This window comes from Sciurus vulgaris (genome assembly GCF_902686455.1).
Source record: "Sciurus vulgaris genome assembly, chromosome: 13".
NCBI classification, from domain to species: Eukaryota; Metazoa; Chordata; class Mammalia; order Rodentia; family Sciuridae; genus Sciurus; species Sciurus vulgaris.
The window spans coordinates 14767201-14783409 of NC_136474.1; the positions used below are offsets into that span (position 1 = coordinate 14767201).

Below are 16209 nucleotides of genomic sequence, written 5' to 3' on the forward strand. Positions count from 1 at the left end.
CTGAACTTTGAAATTCTTGGTCCCAGGGTGCCTTGAGAGTCCTCAGAGTTACTACATACGAGAACACAATCTAAAAACAAATAAATGGGTGCCTCAAACTCCAAACCTAGTAATAAAGAATATTTACTTACCTATTTACTTATGAATTAACTGATTGCTGGGGATTGAACACAAGGGTGCTTGACCACTGAACCACATCCCCAGCCCCTTTTATCTTTGATTTTTGAGGCAGAATCTCACTACACTACTTAGGCCCTTGCTAAGTTGCTGAGGCAGCCTTTGAACTCAAGATCTTCCTACCTCAGCCTCCTGAGCTGCTGGGATTATAGTCGTGTGCCATCTCGCCTGGCTTTAATAATTCTTAGAACTACTATAGTAAAGCCCAAACTTTTGAGCAAGAAAAGTCTTACATTGATATTTTCTAACTGTAGTAGGTGTACTGTATAATAAGACTTCACATCTTCGGACAAAAGCTTCACACTGAATCCTGTTTCTTTAAACAGCATCTCTCGGTCATCCGTTGGCCAGTATTGTGCACATTTAACCTAAAATTAAAAATAGTTTATAAACATTACAAAACCACAAAAAGTTGAAAGATGAAAACAAACTGCACACATGTACTGTTTTCAAGTATCAAATCCTAAGAACAGCCATTACTATATTTTAGTAAGATTGATATTTTATAAAGCAGCTTTGTAAAAATGTTCCCATAACTTTTAAACTAAAAAAGTCACAAATAAATATCATGCTTATGAAATAAAAATGTTATTAAAAAAAAAAAAAAAAAAAAAGGGCACAGTGGCATACACCTATGATCCCAGTGGCTCAGGAGCTGAGGCAGGAGGATCGAGAGCCCAAAGCCAGTCCCAGCAAAAGTGAGGTGCTGATAAGCAACTCAGTGAGACCCTGTCTCCAAAGAAAGTACAAAATAGGGCTGGGGATGTGGCTCAGTGGTCGAGTGCCCCTGAGTTCAATACCCAGTAACCCCCCAACAAAATTTTTAAAAAAATAATAAAAAATAAATAAAATCTCTCTCTTTTTTTTTAGGTGTAGATGGACACAGCACATTTAATTTATTTATTTTTTAATGTGGTGCTGAGGCAAGGGTTCTACCACTGAGCCACAACCGCAGCCCTGAAATCTGTTATTTTTAAAGCACAATAAGCTATATTTAACATCACATAGTATGCACTTGATTTCTTTCTTTTTTTAATAAAATGTGCTAATTTTACTAAATATTTGGTCATACATGGCAACCTCTTTAAGATTTAGAGACTAGATGTTGCAAAATTTGGACTCATTTGTCCAATATATACACTATATACACAGCAAAACAAAATGCATGTCTGAAAATATCCAAGTATGAACACAGTAACATATTACCTTTTGCAATTGCTTCCCTCCTTTCTCCTCCACAATACTCAGTAAGTATAGACAGTACTATACTGCACACAGAGGTGGTTTAACAGTTCCATTCCCAAAAGACAATATTTCATATGAATTTTAGCAAAAAGATATTTACAAAGTGATATTTTACTACCTCTATGTTTAACATACATTGGACACTTCTAAACATCTGGATAGACTACATGTTACAAGTAAGGACTTAATTTGTCCACCATGTCCACCATGTACATGACAGTCTTGAATAAGCTGCGCACATGTAACGATAGTTCTAATTTGAACATGTCTTCAACATATGAGCATTCTGGCCCTTCGCTGACCCAGTGGGCTATAATGCTCTAATATTTAGAAGACAATCCTTCCTAGGAACTTCAAAACAAAACACTCAAACTTTGTTTACAAATTCTACTTTTGTCATACAATGTCAAACTCTTTAATATCTAGAAAGACTAAATGCAGATTAGGACTCTTGTCTTTTATACACACTAGGTACATAGCAAAACAAAGTAAACAAAACCCACAGACATAAGGAACAACTCTTGTGTCATGGTAAACACAGTGGCCTGGTGCTCCCGAGGGCCAGCATACATTCTGTACTAGTCAACAGGGGGTTTGGCTATTGCCTTCCCCCTTCCCTTGATTTCTGAAAGTATCAAACTATCCCAAGAATACCTTCAAATTGTATCGAAAAGGCTTTATAAGTATTTTCATAATTACCTAAAAATGTGCAATTAAATACTACAGGTCAAGAAATGTTACATATTTATACTTACTAAAGTTAAGTGATTTAGTAATTTACTAAGATTAAATCAGGGCAAAGAATCAGAAGATAAGCCCTTTTTACCTAGAGTGGTTAATATAGGTTGAGTATCCTTTACTGTAAATGTTGTGTTTCAGATTTTGAAGCATTTGCACATACATAATGAGGTATCCTGGGGATGAAACCTAAGTCTAAAGGTGAAATTCATTAATGTTTCAGATACACCTCGTATTGATAGCCTACAGATAATTTTATGCACTATTTTTAGCTTGCATGCATTTTAACTGTGACCCATCACAAGAAGTCAGTGTGGAATTAATGGTATTTGGAAGAAAAAGGAAAGAAACTGGGTAATATAGGCAAAGAGACTAACGGACTTATGAAGGAACAAAATAAGATGTCTCTTTGACTCTGACAGCAATGTGCAAGGCCGAGGGAAAGGAAACAATGAAGCTGGGAAAGGAAGGGACATATTCAAGTTGTTCAAAGAAAACAAATGTGAGCCAAGAATTTTTTACCTTGCCAAACTGACTTTTAAGGGTTTTTGTTTGTTTTGTTTTATAAAGCAGATAAACTGTCAGTGTCAGGTAAAAAAGTCAGACCCTACATAACACCCACAAATCCTTCCTCAGCAACCAACTCAGGAAAAAGTATCAGTCAGAATCAGAGAAACATCAACACAACTGGTGATAAATATTAAATACATAGTGTTTTTATTCCCTAAAAAAAATTTTGTGACTATTTACAAAGCATTCATATTATATTGTTACAAGTCATCTAGGGATTATTTAAAGTATAAGAAAGAAAGTGCATAATCTATATGCAAATGCTATGCAATTTTATGTAAGGGACTTAAGCACTGCAGATTTTGGTATCGGGAGGATTCTGGTACTAATGATCTCCCATAGGTAGGAGGGATGACTATATCTACATGAAGAACTAAGATTTAAAAAGGGATATAAGGGAGAGACTATAGAATGTTACATTCTCTGAAGACACAGGTTTGTACAACTAAAAAATAGCCTGAAAGAGAATGGGAAAAACATTTTTAAAATGTGTAATTAAGTCAGGAGTAATGGGGCATGCCTGTAATCCCAGTTACTCAGGTGGCCGAGGCAGAAGTCACAGGTCAGTCTCAGCAACTTACCAAGACGCTATCTCAAACAAAAAATTTAAGAAGGGACAGGGATGTAACTCAGTGGGAGAGCACTTGTCGAGCAGGCAAGAGATTCTGGATTCAATCCCTAGTAGTGTGATACACACACACACTGAGCAAGCTCAACTATTTTCAGTAATTATTTTGGTGGTAGGGCTGATGTCATTATTGGGACTCTTGATATCTTTGAATACCAGGATTCTTGGTATGAAAAAAAAAAAAGTAGCAGGTATATGACAGAAGGGGTTAAGACAATATTTGTAGTTCCAAATCTAACCTGGAAATCTCCGTGTGAACTCCTCAGATGTGTTATTATCTAGACACACATATTTTTACCTAGCTCTGTCCTATAAAAAGTCTTAAAAACAATGAGCAAGTCAGTAGCAACAGATATCCTTATTTTTGTGGTGATCTTGAAATAGCACCTCTTGTTAAAAGTACAAGTTTCCTTAGGGAACTGGCTCCAGATCCAGGATAGTAAGAGCTTAAGATGAGCCTAAAGCTGGTCGTCATCTCAGAAAGCAAGAAAGCTGTGAGACCCTTAGCTTAGTGTTAAAAGGACTCAGGGTTCAATCCAAAGAGATTTCTGCTAGTTAATGAAGGAAGGATTTGATTACCAGTAAGTGCAAAGGAGTGAGATCAATCAAGTATGTTAAATACATAATAATTCATCCTCTCTCCCAACTGGTTCTCTGTTGAGGATCATAGAGAATAAACTGTTTGAAAACTACTTTTTCTATACTATATAAAAGTGGTCAATTAATTAGAATAGAAAGTGGTTTTTTGTAGTAGAAGAACTCCAACAAAATTTCCTCAGAAAAGGATAGAAAAATCACCATTTGTAAGCCTTATAAATTAGGGAGGTAAGCACTGGTTAACAATAGGTCACAAAGGTCAAGACAATCAGACACTACGGGTCTCTTGACAATCAACACATCCTAGGAAGGAATCTACCCCCAAATAATTAAACCTGAATCACATGAGCACTTGATTCACCAACACATAAAAATGACGTCTAATTTCTGACAGTACTCTTATTAACATAGCACATGTCTTCCAAAATGAAAGGAATGGAACTTATAAATCATGTAGTTTGCAATGCTGTTCAGATTGACAATGTTGCCACCACTTAATTTCTAAATGAGTTTGGAGACTATGGAAGACCACTATAAAGGCCTATGCTGACAATTCTGGTTTGTCAGTGCCACTTCAGATGAGAAACAAATTTAAAAATCTGCATCGTTACTGAAAACTAGCACCTATGAACTTAGGAAAAAGAACAGGCATCAGGAATCTGAAGAAACAGAATACAAAATCTTAAAACGTCCCAGCACAGAAAAAAAAAAATAAAACAATCTCAAAGAGTCCTTAGTGACAATGAGTCCCAATTTGCTTATCTGAGGGAACGTAATCTAAAGCTATGGAAGTTGGAAGTCTTAAAAGTCATACCACTAACTGGCACTATGCTTAGATTACAACCTGAAATTTCAATGAACTTATATTTGCCCATTTTTATTATGACTTGAGTCAATTATAATTTATGAAAATCAAAAGACTATTATTTTAATCTTTTTGAAAACTTCCAAGATTTTGATAATAACATGAAGATTCTAACAAAGCCTAGGGATTCCAAAGAGCTACATATCACTACCAGTTTGGTATTCGTTCCATTACATTTATATCTTGGAGATCAAAGATCACCAATCATTTTATAAATATTTAAGGTAAGAAAGGAAAAGGATACATTAGTTCTGGTCAGAATTATCCTGACTACTAGCTTTTAGCAACTAAAAACCTAAACTAATGAATACCCTCCATGAAAACCTTTATAAGCTAATGATCATATGCAGTATACTTGGTTATAAATATTACTCACCGATTCTTTCTCCACAATTCGATTCAGCATGACAACTGCTTTGGACTTCTGCTGCCAAACCATGAGCCAGAAGTGGCAACACGTATTGGGAAGTGGACCCTGTCAGGACAGAGAAAGAGCAGATCAGGAAGAGGGCTGGAAAAGAACAAGGCTCAAGGACAGGCTTCCTCAGGGTGCTGCTGGTGTGCTACTAGTGCAGTCAACAGCTTGGGTCTTAGCATATTTAAACTTTAAATCGACTTGAATTCAAAAATCTGTCTGTACTAGTGAGGATTTTGGGCACAAATGATCAAAACCTCTCATTTATCTAAGTAAAACAATAAAGGATTTTGTTTAGGATACCAAGTGGTTTTCAGAGTAGAGGGCTGGAGAACAAGGCTAACTAACGATTAAAGCACAATCGTCTGCCCCAAGAGATCTAAGCTGAGACACTGCTCCTGATACACTATATTACCCTGCTTTTGCTAGCAAAGCTAAACTAAGGTGGCTGTAGTATTCAAGCATAATCTATATGCAAACCAGAGTCAAAATCATGAGTAAGAACACCTGACTGGTCAGGGTCTAGCTGCAAAGGTTGCAGGCGAAGGAAATGTCTGTCACCTTCAGCCTCTACAGAGCAAGAGGCTAGCCAATCAGCGCAAGTCAAAAGAATTTCCCCCATAAAGTGGAAATCATGTAAGTATCCAAACCTCTCTGAAACTATTAATCTACAAAAGCACAATATGTTCAACCTCAATGGCAAAGTATTTAGTAGCGTTAAAAGCAGCAATAGTACGTACTATCATAATGACATGGGGGGGAAAATCAAATCCTATGTATTTGTAATTACCTTTCCATTTTACTTAATGATGGCACAGGGCAAAAGGAAAGACAAGTAACATATGAAAAGGCAATGCCCAAATTATAACTTATTTAATTTTTTTTTTGTCAAGGTGGAGATAGAACCCAAGTGAACATTCCACTACTGCACTACAACACAGCCTAACTAATTTTGAATGGGTGAAGACTCAAATGAATGGGTTCTACTGTACCCAAGGTTAACTCAACATGTAGCTGATTCACAAGGCAGTGCAGCAGAGTGGTGAGAGTTAGGGGCAGGGACTGGGTAGAAGCAGGACACACTGGGCATCAGGGCTGCTCAGGGCTGCAGCCCCACATGCAGCAAGGGGATTCAAATGGTTCTAAGCTGAGAGCATCTTTAGGGCAGGTGTACTCCTCAGTATGTAGCAGATGCTCAACACTACTGGTTTAGCAAGGAAGCTCTAAGGTCAACTGTAAAAACACTACAAATCCATTAAGAATCCATAACCGCACTCTTATGTTTAAGGGTACTCTTCCCACTCAAGGTATGTATCTGTTGCTTTACTTCTGAAACAAAACAAAACAAACAGCCTAAAGGTAACACAAAGCAACAAGAAAATCCCCAGTTTAAAACAAACAAACAAACAAAGCAAAGCAATTCACTAGCGGCTCAGAGTTAAGCATGCCTTCGGATGGCACTGAAGGAACAGCTGCGAATGTATTAAGACCATGATTTTTTAACTGCAGAGGCAGATTCATCTCTCAGCTCTCCCATATACTCACATTTTTAAAAAAATCTGAAAAGTGGACATAATATACCAAGGGCCTGATTTCTAAAAAAAAAAAAAAAACACTAATAAAACTGAGGGAGAAATGATTCAAATAATAAGCATAAAGAACAATCAGAACAGTAGAAGTAGTGAACACCTAATTTTCTCTACCCTTTTAACTGTTTCCTGAGTAGTACTGTTTCAAATGATGTGCAAGGTATCAGGGCAAAAGCATAAGGGGTAGTCTCAGACCTCCAGGAGCATGCAGAGGAGACTAATGCCAAGGGCCACAGGGGAAAGGCAGACCATCGGGTCTAAAGGAAGAGGAACTAGGAGGGAAACCACAGTGGTTTGTAGTAGTGGGGTGCAGGAAGAAAAGTCCTGGCACAGAGAGGGAACACCTGACATAATGTGCAGTCTAGGGCTAGGCAAACGTGTCCAGCAGGGCCTGGACAGTGCTGGAAGGAACCCGGGAAGGAGAAAGCCGGAGACAGGTTTCTTGGTTATCGCACTCCGATGAAGGGGCTCTATCTGCTGGGACAAAGAGTTTAGGATGAACCAGTGGGAAGCAGTCATGCATTTTCTTTACCACAACATGCTTTTGGATGCTTCGTAGAAGGTCACTATTACCAGTGTTACCAGGACTGACAAAATCAACAACAGATACCACGACAAGTAACACGCGGAGCATCTCCCAAAGCTAGGCACTGCAGGGGTCCTACCACACCAGTACAGATGACGGATGTACAGACACAAAGGCCTGGGGAGTGAAGTCCCTTGACCATAGTCACACAGCATTTTTTTTTTTTTTCCCTTTTTGGTATTGGGTATTGAAACCAGGGATGCTTAACCCTGAGCCATATCCCTATTCCCATATTCTATTTTATTTAGAGACAGGGTCTCACTAAATTGCTTAGGGCCTCACTAAATTGCTGAAGCTGGCTTTGAACTTGGGATCACAGGTGTGCACCACTAAGCCCAGCTTCACACAGCAATTTTAAGGCAGCAGAGTAGAAAGATTAAGAACAGGACCCATGAAGCCTATGAGGCTTCAAATTCTGGCTTCCTCTGCTGTACAACCTTGGTGAAGTTACTCAATGTCCTTGAGTCTCTCTGGATTCCTCCTCTATAAGATAAGGACAACTGTATTTACTGCAGAAAGTTGTCCTGAGGTTAAATTATTCAAAAAAGGAACAATGTTACAAAATTATTTTAACTGGCATTAATTTCACTTTCCTAAAGTTCCTAACGCAGAGCTTTCATTAGAGTCTGTTTTACTCAAGCCTGCCACGGAGTAGGTGTCACCAACTCTGCTAGATGGATGAGCAGCCAGTGAAGTGCAGGCACCAGGATTTGAGCACAGACACTGTAAGGACCAAGTGCCCCATCTTAGGGTTCAGAGGATGAAAACCATGGTCCCAGAGCTGAAGTGAACTTGGAGGAGGAAAAGCTGAGTTAGAACCTCAAGAAAGACCCATGTGTAAGGACAGAGAGAAGTAATAAGTGGTGGGAAAAAGTGGTAGCAAGGAAGAAAGGGCTGTGGTTAAGGTCATGGGTGACTGTTCTCTGTTTTTTCATGTTACTCTCGTGTTACTACTAGGGACTGACCCAGGGGTGGCACTGGGTCACATCCCAGTCCTTCTTTTTTTTTTTTTTGTGGTTCTGGGGATAGAACCCAGGGCTCTGTGCTTGCAAGGCAAGCACTTTACCAACTGAGCTATCTCCCCAGCCCCCCAGTCCTTCTTATGTTTTATTTAGAGACAGGGTTGCCCTCAGTTGCTCAGGGTCTCACTAAGTTGCTGAGGCTAGCTTTGAACTTGCAATCATCCTGCCTCAGCCTCCCAAGTCTCTGGGATTACAGAAGTGTGCCACCACATCCAGCTAAAGTAAATATTTTGGCTAAAATACTACTTTATTAAAAAACTTTATGAAAGCACATAAGAAAAACTTCAGGTATTACACCAAGTCTGAAAATGGCAAATCAATGTCTTATTCCCAACCCCTAGGAACAACCACCACAATTGGTGTGTGTGTGATGAATCTGTTGAACCAGTGAGTCCCACACTCTGAAAACAAGATTGCAGTAAACACATGCACTGCATCTTCTCGTCTGTCAGCACTGCTCAGGTAGTCTTTCTCAATCAAGGTATGTGGCCACCGAGTGTTGTGCCCTGTGTGAATCTCTGTGGCTCCAACAGGTAAAAAGTGGTAGCTGATTACTGGTTTAGATTTACATTCCCTAAATATTTTCCAAATGAAGTATTTTCTCATAGATACACTAGCTACCTTTATTTTGTTTTTAGAATTGTGAATTTGGGGCCGGGGAGATAGCTCAGTCGGTAGAGTGCTTGCCTCTCAAGCACAAAGCCCTGAGTTCGATCCCCAGCACCGCAAAAAAAAAAAAGAAAAAAATAGAATTGTGAATTTATATCCTTTGACAGTTTTTCCCCCACAGATTCTTTCTTTTTCTTTGGAACTTACAGGAGCTGCTTTATCTTAAGTAAAGTAACTGAATTTATTTTCCTGTGAATTAGAAACAGTCTAATAGCTCACAGTTACATTAATCTGAAACACTTTTTTAAAAACTATATCAAATGTTTTTCAAATGACAGGTCATTCTGTCATTCTGATCCAAGTTAGGATTTTAAAATTCTGAAATCTTATGGCTTATCTTCTGAATACCTAAAAATCCATAACTGGGAGAATGATAGTGTAGTTAATTAAGTCTCCATAATCTGATACATTAAGAGCAGCTGGTGTGGACAACCAAATTCATGCGGGTGTGTGGGTGTGGCCAAGGCCTCAAGCAGCTGGGTAGAATGCCACAGGAGCCAGCAGGTGCTCTGGTCTGGATCTGGGGCACCAGGTCTCTGCAAAGGAGATGGCCAACACCATCCAAGGCATGAGTGCATTCTGAAAGGGGGAGAGAGCAGAGAGGAGCTTGCAGGGGCCTCTGGCTGTGCTTCACAGATCAGATGAAGAGCAGTGAAAGCAGCAAAAGAAGGTGGGGTCCGAAAGAGGCAGGGAGAGGGCGTGCCTGCAGAGACTGGGTCGCCTAAGCCATCTCGCAGGAGTTTCCTTCACAAAAGAGGTCACGCTACTTTTGGCCAGGCTGAAGCAGAGCCACCAGCTCCAACTCCACTCCTTCTCTGCCGTCCACTTGCCTGAGTCAGGATGTAACTCCTCCGTGCCTCTCCCATGTCAACCAAGCTGGCGTTGATGTAATCATTCTCTGCATTCTGCAGTTTAACACGACTGTGATCATCTGAAAACAGAGTGATAAACCATAACTGTCATTTCAAATTTGTCAGTTCTTTTTTAGTGTTAATGTTAAAGCTCTAAGGAATTCATAAAGAATGAAACAAAGGAAAAATAAATTAGCACCATAGGAGAGCTGAGACAAATCCTGAATTATCTCTGCCCCCGCCCCCTTTTTGTGGTGCTGGAGATTGAACCCAGGGCCTTGTGCAAAAGCACTCTACCAACTGATTTATATCCCTGCCTTATTCCCTACTTTTGTAAGGAGGAACAACATATCTTATTTGCTACTACAGGTTGGAAGGAAAGTGTGTGTTTGTATTATGTAAACTTTTACAACTTGAGAAACTGACTGAAGAGTGAGAAACAGTAAAACAAATAAAGCACTTATCTTCCTATAAAGTAAAAGGGTTGTTTAGATTCTAGGGCCCAAAGAAGGGATTCGTGGTACCTACAAAAATGTAACTAGCCTCAAATCGGTGATACCAGATTTCATTTTCTTCATTTCTTAACAGATATACACTCAGCTGCATTTAAATAATTCTAAGACTTAACTCTGTTTAGGTGGAGTGCTAAAAACTGGAATACTTTAACTGTATTCTTTAAAGGCCACTGAAAACGCTTTATTATTTAAGACTGTTAACAGTTTAGATACGTCTCTAGCTTTTAAAAGTAAAAGTCTTATAGATTTAAAATTTAAATATTTGAAATATAAAACTTGACCCTGTATCATTTACAGAAAGAAAGAAAAGCATGAAGGGAGAAAACACGTGTCACACCAGGGTCAACATGATCTGAGAACCCTCAACACAAACATCAGAAGCACAGAGCCAAGTTATGGACTGAAAACGCACCCCATGCTGGACTCCGGAGTACATTCTACGTCCCCTCAAGGAAGTGTACGCTGAACGTCTACTCTCTTCCCACTCCTAAAGTAAAACCTGTCTCTACCATCTCCACACGAAAGAAAATGTTAGATGGCTTTAGTTTCACACATCAATTTATCTGAGATGTTTCTGCTGGACTGAACCCAAGACCTCTGTAAATATTACATGTCATCTGCCAACAGGAAAAACTAAGATCTTGTTATAGTAAATCACATATACAAGTGTTCTCGGAAGGATGATGTCAGCAAGCACTTTTTTTTTCACAGTATAGCCACTTTTTTTTTTAACAGTTTCATCACCCTTTAACTGCTATACTGTACAAGATAGTAAAAAGATCAGCTACTCAAAGAACAAAATAATGACCACAGAACTCCTAGATAACAAACATACCACCAAAATAATGCACACTTTTACAAAGCTACACAATCCCTAAAAACTCAAGTGCCCTACGAGACCACGCCAAAGGAATGCATTTCCTCATGTTGCAATCACAGAAAGAACACAAACCCCAAGGCTACTACTCACTCATTTCACAGGGAAAACAAAACCGCCTGCTGGCCGACCTGCAACTGGAAAGCTCAGCCTCACAGGCACTGGGAGTCTGCTTATCCTACATGGTACCCTTCCACACCCTGCACAGCCAGGGAGCAGACACGCTGAGAGACACCCCAGTAGTCTGTGTGGACAGTATTCAACACCCCGCCCTTGGGACTACGAATTCGAATTCACCGAGATTTTCTCTCAGTCTTTAACATCTGTAAATACGTGTTACCTCCAAACTTTATAAACAGTAATCACAAACACCATTCTCGGGAGCCAGTGAGGCACAGGGTGCTACCTGAAAGCCACCGGAGTTTGCAGGGCCTTGGCACAGGCCTTGCTTCCCATCCAGCACCAATTTACTCAGCCAGCCAAAGCAAAAAGACACTAAATTCTCTCGGGGGAAAAAAATAAATTTTTAAAAAATTTTGCTAGCAGATGACAATAAAAAAGGCAAGTAATCCTTGGAAAAACTCCATAGCTACTTAGAATTGCCTACAAATTGTGGCTGAAACTATATTTTCTTATCGAGACTGATTAAAGTTAAACTCTCAAATACACACCTACAACATGAGGTATTTATTTCAGTTCTCCTATTTAAAAAGATTAATATATATTTAATAAAAATTAAAGGTATATGTAACTTTTTGATTCAGAAGAATCTCCAAAGGAAAAAAGCATAAAAGAATTTGTTGTTAACTAAAATACATCATCTTAAAACAAGCTATCTAAAAAAACACGAAATAGACATTTCAGGAAGTGAAACTTTTAAAGCTCTTTTATGAGAAACTATGACTTGATATTCTTCAGCAAAGATAAAGAAGGAAACTGCCTCTTGGCCAACTAAGAGCCACTTCACATCTGGCTGCAGTGTGCAGGATCATAAGCAGAGTGGGTTCTTGACCACCTGGTGCCAGTGGTCCATTACTGTCCGTGAACTGTTCGTTTCAAACCAAACTTTTGACTTCTGATTTAGGAATAAATAAAACCAGAAGCTACATGCTTTCTCCTTTTCCAAAGTTTATTCTGCCCAGGAACCTTTGAAAATGAGATGATTAAAACAACAGTCCCATAATCTTTGGGCTATATATAAGTAAGTCCCAAAGTAAACAGAACTTTATAATAGTCTATGGTTTGCTGCCTCTTCTCTATCTTTAATTTTTTAAAGTTTTAAGCTAATAAAAGAAAAATATATATTTATTTAAAAAAATATTCCGGGGAAAGTCCCAGTGTCAGTAAGTGGTTCCACTTCTTGTACCAGGCCCAGGCAAGACTACGTTCAGTTACAAATGTTCAGTACAGCACAGGAAGCATGTGAAAAAAAAAAAAAAAAAAAGCACTAACTTGTGGTATACCATACTTTTTAAGGCAGAAGTACCTTCTGTAATTGTTCTTCCCAATCTTTAAAGGATCCAATAAAGGGAGATAAATGAAAAGCACGCCAAGTGTACTGCATGAAATACCCCCCAAAGTGACAAAACCACTCTCCCACAGGAACTCCAACTTCTCAATGCTAGATGACAGCACCACAGACTGTTTTCTCCAAGGCATTACCTGCTCTGAATCATGTTTGTCACTGAGTTAGTGAAGAAGCTCAAGACCCAACAGAGTTTGGTGTATGTGCTGGGCAGAAATGAATGAAGTCCACTTCTGAAGAAGGATGCTTTTGACTCCCCTTTCCAACTGTATGTTTTCTGAGAAATGGTTTCATCTCTCAAGAAATGACTCGCTCTAGCTGTGGCCTGAACTGACAACACAGAATAGCTTCCTCTTTCAACAATGTCATAATAACCTTTTTAAAAACCCCCACAGGTTTCACCTAATTTATCATTATGGTAAAGTATCTCCTTTTGGAAAGTTTTCCAGGTCAAACAGGAGGGAGGATTCACATTCATCACAGCAGAGATCAAAAGACCAAGAATAATGAACTTAAAAATCAAGTAAGGAGAAGACCAATTCTATTAGTGCAGAATTAACAGTTGACTTTTCCCTTACATTTTTCTATTCTCAAACAGGTAAAAAAAAATAAGTGTTCAAGCAATGATGCCCATACTTACATGGTACTTCCCTGCCAAGAACTCAAGGTATTTCAGAGAATCATCAATCCTACTCAGCTCCAAAAGTAAATAGTTGAGGAACAAATACTGTAAGTTTTTGTTTTTGTTTTTTTTTTTTGTAAGTTTTGTTTCATAAATTGAGCAATGAGCCCAAGGCATAAATACTACTATATTAATGGAGAAGAACCATAAACCTCAGCACACAAATTTCTAACATTCCAACTGTTCGTTCTGCAAAGAAAATTCTATTTGATGAATGGCTTCTCTTGGACCATATAACCAACTAGAACTTCTGGTAGCAACGTATTTAGTGTCTGTGACATGCCAGGTATTGCAGGGCACACCTTGCTGGCTACTGCTTTCCACCCTCACAACCTTATGAAGTGGACATTATCATGCCATTTTCCTGGCACCCCAGGAACAGAATCTTCAGCCTAGGCACAGAAGAGGAGCGCAAAAGGGGACGTGGATCCAGGCCTGCGAGGGGCAAGGGGCTGCACATTTCCCACCAGGCACTGCCTCTCTCTGGTGCAGTCAAGCCAGTGCCTTTACCATCCTTTCCACACCTCCTTCGTTTCTTCCACATCAGCTTTCACAGTGTTCTTCACCACAGGTGTGACTTCCATCTCATTTCTATCACAAACCCCAGCTCCCTGAAGATCAGCCTTGACTGACCCCTCCATGGGGGTCTGGCCGTGCTCTCTATATCAGTTACGGCACTTCAGCAATCATATACAATTCTGAACCAGCGAGTGTATTTAGAGTATTTTAAGAGCCAGGTAACAGGGACATAAAGGCATTATTTGTTTTAAGCTTTCTTTAAAAAAAAAAAGTCGTAACTCCCAGAATTGCAGGGGACTGAGGGAAGCAGCAGCCTGACCAGCTGATGCCTGAGGAGGCCCAGAGCTGAGCAGGCATGGCTACTCCAGGGAAGGGGAGATGGGCAAGGATAGCACCTGAAGGAAATGGGAGCTAGGCAGAAGAGACAGGTCCTGAAACACAGAGGACAGACTGAAAGGCTTGGCCACGCCACCGGCATGAGCAATGAACAGGACTCTGAGGAAGTTCTCTGACGGCCTGGAATGAGCACATCTCATTTAAGAGAGCAGCTCCTGGGGCTGGGGAGATGGCTCAGTCGGTAGAGTGCTTGCCTTGTAAGCACAAGGCCCTGGGTTCGATCCCCAGCACCCCCCCCCCCCAAAAAAAAGAGAGCAGCTCCCACAAGTACCAGAGGAGCAACCAGAATGAAGAGGAAGGCAATGTCACACAGTGGTGCTGAGGTTTTGTCAAGGGTGACAAGGACTGCACCAAGCAGGGGCAGTGGGAATGGGCAGGTAATAGAGGAATGACCTCTTATTGAGAACATTACTGGTGTCCAAGGTACTGAGATACCAGAACCCTATCACCCAGCTGAGTCACTTCAGGTCTGCTTTCTAATCAATGAGATGGAATGGCCTGGGTGCCAGGAGAATCACCCAGAGTCACTGTTACAGACTACTGGCCTCCAAGAAATCCCAACATTCTTTGTCCTGGCCAGATTATGTCTGTGGAGGGCTGGGGAAGACAGGCTCAACCTGGCATCCTGATTCCAGTACGGATCATGGGGGTAGGGAGATGACATCATTGTGGCAAGACCTCCAGTCCAGGCACTTAGAGATCTCAAGCTATAAATCAGTATTTATTTTAAACAAAAGAATCACGTCTCCCACTTGTTCTCAAGGACTAGCTCCTCTTTTGCACAATATTTGCAACTGCGTTCTTTGTTGGGCAGTCTGCTACAAAACAATAAAATAGGACACAAGGTGGGGGAAAGGGACGGGATGGCTGGACTGCCTCCTTAATATCCTAAGAGGGTCAACTACAAAAGTCCTTGATAATTCCTATTTTATATGAAGACTGTATGGGAATTTAAAAATTCTACTTCCTATATCTGTATTTTAATATATAAACAACCACATCCTCCCCCTAACTCTGGGTACACTGATGGTCCTGGAAGGGACACCATGTTCTTCCAGTGACTCAGAGCCTTCTCCAGGTGTACTTCTGCTCCACCCTCCAGGACACCCATCCAGAGCCAGCGCCCACACAGTGAGCTGTGGCTGCCTACCCGGGTCTTGGTTAGAAGACGAGATTTTGATGGCTCCGCCAGTAGGGAGGGAGCAGCACCCAGGGGCCATTGTCTTCACCACGGATCCTACTCCTAGCCCAGTGTGCTGTCCAGGACCCAGTTCAAAAGGCCATCAGGTAAAGAGACATGGAGACACCGATACAATCCAGATCTTATTCCAACATTCCGTTTTACAGGCACTCATTTTGTGATTGCAGTTCTAAGTGGTTTAATACATGTAACTCACATAAGGACTGCCACATCAAAATACAAAACTATTCCACCACCACACAAGTCTTGTGTTCCTTCTGTCATAGGCATCTCTTTCCTTACCCCATCACCAATCCATTAACCTATTTTCATTACTATGATTTTTTAAAGTAATTTTTTAGTTGTCAATGGACCTTTATTTTATTTATTTATATGCAGTGCTGAGGATTGAACCCAATGCCTCACATATGCTAACAAGCTGTCTACCACTGAGCCACAACCCCAGCCCAGATAACTATAATTTTATCACTTCAAGAATGTTTATATATAAACTCAGTACGTAACCTTTTGAGACTGAATTTTTTGTCCCAGCATAAATGCTT

At 40.1% G+C, this 16209-nt stretch overlaps 1 protein-coding gene across 4 annotated transcripts in view; it reads right to left on the bottom strand.

The window, feature by feature from the left end:
• The window catches only part of PTPN2 (protein tyrosine phosphatase non-receptor type 2), an 87577-nt gene that overhangs the window by 30055 nt on the left and 41313 nt on the right, over positions 1-16209 (bottom strand). For 2 of the 4 annotated variants that reach the window (XM_079108894.1, XM_079108893.1), the window contains exons 3-5: positions 9932-10032; positions 5197-5295; positions 411-545 (exon numbers count right to left, since the gene is read on the bottom strand). In XM_079108894.1, coding sequence (XP_078965020.1) covers positions 411-545; positions 5197-5295; positions 9932-10032 — 335 coding nt within the window. The remainder of the gene's footprint in view (positions 1-410; positions 546-5196; positions 5296-9931; positions 10033-16209) is intronic. The other 2 variants (XM_079108892.1, XM_079108891.1) reach the window with 1 other exon arrangement.